This window comes from Elephas maximus, chromosome 1 (assembly GCF_024166365.1).
Source record: "Elephas maximus indicus isolate mEleMax1 chromosome 1, mEleMax1 primary haplotype, whole genome shotgun sequence".
Taxonomy (NCBI): Eukaryota; Metazoa; Chordata; class Mammalia; order Proboscidea; family Elephantidae; genus Elephas; species Elephas maximus.
Window position 1 is genome coordinate 73,176,509 of NC_064819.1, and position 8,960 is coordinate 73,185,468.

An 8,960-nucleotide genomic window follows, 5' to 3' on the forward strand; every position below is an offset into this window, starting at 1 on the left:
CTTAATTTACCTATTTTGCTTACTAGCCACCTGTATGTATGTAAATGCCCACTGAAAGCTTAATTCAGCTGAGTCAAAGACAACCGTTTCTTTTTAAAAGAGGCCACTATCTGTTAAGGTTTGATGGCTGACGAGGTATTAAACTGCAGAGCTTCTGTCTCGCTGAAGTAGATTGGCGGGGACACCCTAGGGCTTTTAAAGTTTGTAAAATCTAGTGTTCCCTTAGGATGGAAAGTTCACATTCCAATTTATAAAAAGTTCGTATCCACAATATTCAGAAAGAGGATATTTTATGAATACACCGCAGTGTTTTTCTGTATTTTTGTCTGTATACTCAGATTATGTCTTCAAAATTAATTTGTATTTTCTACATGGACAATGGGAAGATATTTCCTAGCATGTTTGATCACAGCTTCTTTTCTGTTATTGACAATTTAGAAGTTTCAGTTTTAAAACATTATTGGGTGTCCAGTAATTTTCAGGATTTTTTTCCAATTTAGGAAATCCTGTATCAAGCTTCTTTCCTATGTGAATGAAAAAAATCGGGAGAACTCTTCACAGATTAGCTACAGGGTCAGTATATTTTAAATCTTAATTCTCCTGTGCACTAAGCACTTACTCCCAGTGGGGGGCGCAACGGGTATGTGGATGTCTTGCTGTGACATCTTGCCCTGCATCTTCTTGTGAGCATTCCAGGTATCCCAGCAAATAGTAGTTTTCTTTGAAGCCATTCTTTCATCAGTTTAGTTAACAAAAACTGAGCTATATAGGAGCACGCCTATAAATCACTTACCTCATTAACCCCAAACTAAACGTATCTCCAACTAAATTTTCTCTTACACAAATCCCAAATACACTCACCAACGTTCCAATATAATCAGACACAAGGTGAATTGTAATGGAAGGGAAGACTGAGTGGAAATCAGCAACCATCATAAACAACTGTAAGTAAAATACCTTATTATTGCGAAATTAAAAACAACCCAAAAACTATTAAGACCAAGTAAACGCACTGTTAAGGCCTTTCCCAGGGCCTTGGGAAAAAAAAAAAAATTGCTGAGCCTGATGCTTCCATTACCCCTCCCCAACCCAGTGCCATGGAGTCAATTCTGACTCATGAGAACTGGCTATGCTTTTCAAAATTATACATGGGGTTTCTCTGCCCCCTGCCAGTCTGGTCCAATACACTTCGATGTGAGCACCCTAGGAATTAATTGAGTATCTCTGGTCTGGAGTGTCTGCGTAGTCGGGGCTTAGTGGTTAAGGTGATGGGCTAGAAATCCATTGGGGTTTCTCTGTGCAGGTTTGGTTCCTGCTGACTATGAGCATTTTTGGAACCCTGATGGTGCAGTAGTCAACAGCTTGGCTGCTTAACCAAAAGGTCGGCAGTTTGAATACACCAGCCGGTCCTTGAAAACCCTATGGGGCCAGTTCTTCTCTGTCCTGTAGGGTCACTATGAGTCAGAATCGACTTGATGGCAAAGGGTTTGTTTTTGTTTTGCTTTGTTTTGTTTTGGCCTGGGATACTCCCAGACCCCTCAGATGTATCGCTGCTTTGCATGATGCTATGGCTATAGAATTGCTATGAGTCGGAATCGACTCGAAGGCTCTGGGTACTGGGTATGGCTGGTGGTACCATTCTCAGAGATATCAGGAGGAGAAAGATTAGTGAGGAGGATATAAGGTCACCTCTAAGCAACCTGAACTCTTCAGTGCTAAAATGAGTTGCCTGGGATAACAATTTTGCAGGGTTTTATAGGCTCGTTCTGTCCTGAAAATGACCTTCCTTTATAAAGGTCACCATAAAAGTGAGATAATAGAGATGAATTCATTAGAGAAGTCTGTGTAGTAGCTCTAACCTTGATAGTTTTCCATGGGTCAAGTACCATCCGAAGCCTGAATTATTATGTATAATCCTTACTACACACTGTATGGCAAATTCTCTCAGTGTATCCATTTTATAGAGCTGGAACTTTAGCCTGAGATATTTTGGTTAATTGGCCAGTCATCCCACTAGCAAATATCATCGCTAGGATTTAATCCCAGGCAATCTCACGCCACACTCACACTCTTAATATCTTCTAATCAATAAGATTACCCAAACATGGGATTTATCAGATCTAGAGTTTCCTCTTAAAGGCTAACTCGATTTCAGAAGTGGGAGTACACCCCATAGGGCTGCATCAGGGTAGATGGGAAGGGGCTGTGATGACCTAGTTGTTAGTTACCATCCCGTGATCTGAACTCATAGTTACCTAATGTGCTGCAGAGTAGAGCAGCTCCGTAGGGTTTTCTCGGCTGTAGTCTTAAAAGAAGCAGATCACCGGGCCTTTTCTTCTATGAGTGAGTTCCACCTGCCAACCTTTAGATTAATAGCGGAGGGCAAACCATTTGCCTGGTGGCGTAGCCTAGGCGAAATCCGGTTGTGTGGCCAGAGAACAGATGTGAAGTGAAATGGGTAGAGTGGTCTTAGGGACGCTCCCTGAGCTTCAGGAAAAAAACAACCAAACCAAATCCATTGCCCTCAAGTTGATTTCAACTCACAGTGACACTATAGGACAAAGTAGAACCGCCCCATAGGATTTCCAAGCAGCGGTTGATGGATTCGAACTGCCTTTCTTTTGGTTAGCAGCCAAATGCTTAACCACTGCACCACCAGGGCTCCAAGGGCTTCAGAACAAGGTCAGAATAATTGTTTCCCTAGAAACTTCTAGATTCTGCTCCAGAACAAGTATATTTATTTACTATTGAGCTGGTTTCTCCAAGACACTAGACATGTGTGGCTGTTAAGCACTTGAAATGTTGCTAGTCCAAATTAAGATGTGCTTTAAGAATAAAATACAGACCAGATCTTAAAGATATAGAATTAAAAAAAAAACTCATTAATATTTTCATATTGATAACAAGCTAAACTTATAATATTACAACTAAAGTGGATTAAAATGAGTTTTGTTTTGCTTTTTTAGTTTTTTTTAAATGTAGCTACTAAAATTTTTTAAATTATATCGTGGCTCCCCTTATATTTCTAAAGAACAGTGCTAACATGTATTTATAGTGGATAATCACACTGGCTCAAGGATCAGAAACTTATTTTCTACATCTTTGAGCACTTTTCTTACCATCACCAAGCCTCAGTTTCTTCATCTCTAAAATGGGAGTAGTAGCCCTGGTGGTGCAGTAATTAAAGTGATTGCCTGCAAACAGAAAGGTCAGTGGTTCGCAGCTCATGGGGAGAAAGATGTGGCAGTCGCCTTCCCTAGAGCCTTGCACCCCTTGGAAACACTGTGCGGCAGTTCTACTCTATCCTATAGGGTCGCTGTCAGTCAGAATCAACTCAACAGAAAGGGGTTTGGTTCTTTGTTAACGGCACCTGTTTCAAAGTGCTGTGACGAGAAAGTGTATGAAAATAAATGTAGAGTGTTCAGCACTAGTGTTTGGCACCTTGTAAGTGCTCAAGAAATGTTACCTCTCAATGCTGTTGTTGTCACTGTGCCCTAAATCCCTGCTCCCTTCTGAAATCCTCTAATGATGTAATCCTGTCTGGCACTGGACCTGTTCAACTCTGGCATGGATTTCAGCCACAAAGTCACCTTCTACATATCCTCAGGGAAAACAGAAGAAAAACCTGGAGCTTTGCCTGGGGAGGGAGGTAATAGGACATTTAAATTGTCAGCCACAAGAGCACTGTGTATATACAAAAAATAAAAATAAAGTTTGGAGTAATGCATTACAAGTAACTCTAAATTTCTGTATTATCCACACTTCTATCATACATGGTCAATTAGAACAATTCATACACTATGAAAAAGCATTTTGGGGGTTAAATTATCTGTCAGCGCTTTAGTTTATGGAGCATTCATTGCCATTTTTGGCTCCCTAGCAGTGTTTGGACAATTCTTTAAGTTTATTTTTGCCATTGTTAATATTTTTTATAAAACTGAATGAAAAATTGAAAATGATAAAAATTAACACTGTCAAATTAAAGTATAGGTCGTATAAACTAAATAAAATTGAGACAAGGATCAATTGTGTTTTTCTCTAAGTAGCCAATTTTTAGATTCAACTTTGTGGCTCAGTGATCTTAAGCCAGTCAATTATCAGAACAATTATAAGTGAATGGAACAAAATTAAAGAACATGGACAGATTTGAGCAAAAATATTGTTGAAGATTGTATCTAAAGAACTGGTAAATCTAGAGATTTTTGTAATAATTTTTAGCTCTCTGTGAATGAACTCTCCCACCTGTTGCCCTGTATGACAGAGAACTGCCCCATAGGGTTTCCAAAGAGCAGCTGGTGGATTTGAACTGCCCACCTTTTGGTTAGCGGCTAAGCTCTTAACCACTACATCACCAGGGCTCCAATAAGGGTGAATATATATGTGTGTATATATATGAAGGGTGAATATATATGTATATATGTGTGTGAATGCAAACGTACACGTACAAGTATTGATTTTGAAGGGTACATTTAATTTGAAAGTAAGGGACATCTTGCATCTAAAGTAAATATGCTTGCAGGAAACATTCAATATTAGAATCAATTGAAAGTATATAAACCCAACAGATTGAGACCCCAACCTCTTGGACATTCCCAAGAGATTTGAAGGAAAATTAGAGAATTGACTCTCTTTGCTTAGGTTGATTCTTCCCCTATTTAACTCATAGGGTTGATGTGAAGATCAAGTGACTGGATGAACCTGAAAGTATTTGAAAAAGTAAAGGGACATAAGAAGCGTATGGTGTCATTATTATAAAACTAATTGTGATTACCTTTGGACTGTCATAATTAGGCCATCTGGTACTGCAACTTAACCCAAACTGAGCTAAGTGAGGTGGGCCCAGATCTTGGGATAAGAGTTCAGATGGCCCAAAGAACTGGAAACTCAGGAGATGTCAGAAACCCAGACTGTCCAGCTCTCTCATTTCTGCTTTTAATTTATTTTATGTATTTATTTATTGAACTTTTGCTCCATGCTACTCTTTTTGTCCATCAGATCTCTTGATTTCTTCCACGTGATGACTAAGAAGGCAGCTCTCAGCCCTGAGAACAGGCCACCTGAGTTTCTGTAACTTAATTCAATATTTAATAGAAAATCTGATTGACTCAAATTGGTCCAATGGTTTCTATCTGGACCAATCAGCCATTGTTTAAGGTCAGTCATCCCTCCTCTCTGAAATTGTTGTACACAAAAGATAGTTTATATTGAGAAATATTGGCTCTCAAGCTTTGGACCAAAGGTGAGGTCAGAGAAGACTAGCATGTTTGGGACCAGAGAGTATTTTATAGTTGCATGGCCTTATGGTGACCAGAAACCATAGCCGGTTAACTTAGCACCTGAAAGGGGCTGGTGAAAATTGAGATGTGCTCTAAGTGTAAAATACACACCATATTCCAAAGACTTAGTACAAGGATAAAAAAAGTAAAATATCACTGGTTTAAATAAATAACATTATTAAAATTGATATTGATTTCATCTCTTTCCTTTCTCATGTGACTTCTAAATGGTTTGAAATTATATACGTAGCTGCATTTGTGCTCACCGTCCATAGCTATGGACAGTACTTTTCTGCAGATTGTTAATTCACTCATAACTGGGGATCTTTGATGTGCACATTATGGGATGCTCGACCTCAAGGTATCTAAAATTATTCTATCTCCACTTCCAACAATAAAGGAGGTCAATGTGTAATAAGAAACAAGAAGATTTGAGAAAATTTAAAACTCTCCCAACAAATACAAAATACTTGAACAACTGGAAAGACATAAAATGTTCTTGAATAGGAAAATCAGCATCATAAATGTACTGGTTCTCCCCAAATTAACTTATAAATTTAACACAATTCCAACAAACTACCAATAGAGTATTGAGGGTTTTTATGAATGATGGGGGTAGGAGGTGAAGGCAGTACAAAGTACATATGGAAAAATGAATAGTCAAACAACAAATAGAATAACCAGGAAAATTCTGAAAAACAGCAATGAAAGGTGACTAGCCTTATCAACTATTAAAAACGTATTATAACATCTCAGTTATTAATCATTTCATCATTATTTGAGTAGCTACTAAAAGAGGTATTCTTCTCAGTCAGCATTGAAGATAGCACTGTAAACAGTACTTGAAACAGGGCAGTCTCACTTTAGGAATGGCCAGAGAAACCAAAAGAACAGAATAGAGAGCTGAGAATTAGTCTACCAGTCCACAGAATTTAGCCTATGAGGAAGTTGGCATCTCAAATGGAGAAGGGTGGCAGAGATGGAGGAATTCATAAAAGATCGGGGAGGGAGGGGTGGCTCTGTATACTAAACTTTACACTAAAATACAGAAAACTTAAATGAAATAAATAACACAAAATTACTAAAAGAAAGCATAACGGAATTTTTTTTCTTTTTTTGTATTGTGACAGTAAAGAGGTGTTCCTTATTTTCTTATTTACTGTTTTTAAAAAGTATTAAAATGTCTCAATTCATTTGCAGTGAGCGGTTAGGTAAACCCCACGGTCAGCACCACCGCTATAATGGGGAAATTAACGCACACTAGATTGGTCGGTGGGACAATGGATAAAGAACTGAATTGCAGGTCTCCAGAGTCCCTGTCCCCAGAACTTGGATCTCAAGAAAATGTGTGTGCACCAGAATAAAAAGCAGAACTGCACTTTCCGTATTCAAGAGGAAAGTCGTGGATATGAAAAGAATTCAGAGTATTGCTAATGAAAACTAAAGGCCTTTATCAGACATCCCCCCGCCCATACATATATTTTCAATAGTTAATCAATACTTCTGCGCTGAAATATTTGGACTGCGCAAATATGCGGTTAAAGCAACCTCAATATCCAGATACTTAAGTCTATTTAAAGTGTGGATGGGTGGCCGGCCTGGCGGGACAAAATGGCCGCTTAAGAGTTCTCTTTTTGATACACACAAATTCACTACACTATTGCAAAACTGCAGGATACTCGGAACGGAAAGATCAGAGTCCAGCCTCGCCCTGGTGGAAGGGTCATAGCTGCTGCTGTAGCTGCTATTTTTAGAGGTCCTTTGTTGGCACCTAAAAGGAGAATTAGCAGAGGAATGCAAGACCCCTCGAGGCACAGCGGTTACTTGCTCGGCTGCTAACCGAAACGACGCCGGTTCGAACCCACCAGCTGCTCCACGGGGAGAACGATGTGGCAGTCTGTTTCCAAAAAGATTACATACAGCCTTGGAACCCAGCTCCTGGGTCGCTAGGAGTCGGAATCGACTCGACGGCAGCGGTTTTGGGTTTCGCAAAACAAAGACGCCTCCACCCACTTCCTTCCCAGGGTTGGATGCTGCCAACGCCCCCAGGAAACAGTGTCTTGACTTTCGAGAACATGGAAATACCAGACCCATTTCTGCAACAAGTGAAAGGGGCAGATTCTCTAAACCCAAATGAACCAAAACAGAGACTAGACAGGAGGTCTATCACTATCCAATTATATTCAGGTTTATCATCAGGGGCTGGAGGTGTGGGCCAACCCGTTCGTAGGGCGGGACTTTTGAATGATTTTTTTCTAGTCCAATCGGGATTCCCTTAAGACCAAAGCACTAGCTTTTCCTTTAATTCTGGTTGTTTTGCTGTTCACTGGCGCGGGGCGGGGCTGGCGGATATCCCAAGTACACCAGCAACAGCCGAGCCTCGGAACAGCTGACCAGGAAGCTAACCAAGAGCGGGGTAGAATAGGGAAAGCTTTAGATCGAGAGGTAGAAGGGACAACTTCACGGCCGCCACTGTTCTCTCCACCCTGCCCTGCCTACCCCACCTTATCGGCAAGCCGGGGAGGAGGTAAGAGGGTTCAGCAACATCCTTACAATTTATTCCCCCGCAAGCTACCCTTAGCCTTCCCATAAACGACCCCATCGAGTCGGAGATTGAAGTGTTAAGCTCTTTTTTTGAGATCTGTGGTGGCTCTGAAAAGAGCCGTTTGGGTTTTAGAAGCAGGCGTTTACCAACAGCCTATTTCTTTTTGGGTGCAGCCTTCTTAGGCTTGGCAACCTTGGGCTTGGCTGTCTTGGGTTTGACAGCCTTCGCTGCACTCTTGACGGCCTTCTTGGGCTTGGCAGGTTTGGCCTTCTTTGGGCTCTTAGCCACTTTTTTGCCTACAGCTGCAGCCGCCGGCTTCTTCGCTTTCTTCGGGGTCTTTTTGACGCTCTTTTTCGGGGTAGCCGCCCCGGTCGCCTTCTTGGGCTTCTTGGCTGCCCCAGCGGGCTTCTTGGCCTTGGCAGCGCCAGCCTTCTTGATTTTGGGCTTGGCTTCCCCGGAAGCTGCCTTCTTGTTGAGTTTGAAGGAACCGGAGGCGCCGGTGCCCTTGGTCTGCACCAGGGTGCCCTTGCTCACCAGGCTCTTGAGCCCAAGCTTGATGCGGCTGTTGTTCTTCTCCACATCGTAGCCAGCGGCTGCCAGTGCCTTCTTGAGCGCGGCTAGGGACACGCCGCTGCGCTCTTTGGAGGCGGCCACCGCCTTGGTGATGAGCTCGGACACCGGGGGCCCGGACGCCTTGCGGCGCGCCCCCGCAGGTTTCTTGGCAGCTTTTTTCTTCACTGGGGCTTTCTCCACGGGAGGCGCAGCAGCAGGGGCAGCGGGAGCTGTCTCCGACATGATGAAGATCTGGAACTCGAAAACAAGTAGCAGAGAGCCAGTGGAGAGACACCCGGGCCGGACCGCCGTATATATAGAGCGCAGGCGCGCGCTGATTGGTGCTCTGGTCGCCCGCCTGGCTGGCAGACTCCGAGCCGCCGCGATGCGCCCAAGTTGTGTTTGTTCCACCTCACAAAAGGGGGAAAATAGCAAAATGCCCTGCACCAAATCACCAGAGTTTGGTCGAGAAAGGGTCCGAGAAGCCTTAGGCTTCGTGCTCTCCAGTTATTTTCTCCGCAACCACAAACACAACGCATCCAGGGGGCCCCAACTCCCCCAACTCTGTGCGAAGTCCAGGGCAGTCA

The 8,960-nt window shown here is 42.4% G+C and overlaps 1 protein-coding gene across 1 annotated transcript; it reads right to left on the reverse strand.

The window, feature by feature from the left end:
* Window positions 1–7,905: 7,905 nt before the first annotated feature.
* On the reverse strand, window positions 7,906–8,671 carry H1-2 (H1.2 linker histone, cluster member). Its single transcript, XM_049885376.1, has one exon. The coding sequence runs from the start codon at window positions 8,614–8,616 to the stop codon at window positions 7,975–7,977; it is 642 nt and encodes a 213-aa protein (XP_049741333.1). The 5' UTR covers window positions 8,617–8,671; the 3' UTR covers window positions 7,906–7,974.
* Between the last annotated feature and the right edge of the window lie 289 nt (window positions 8,672–8,960).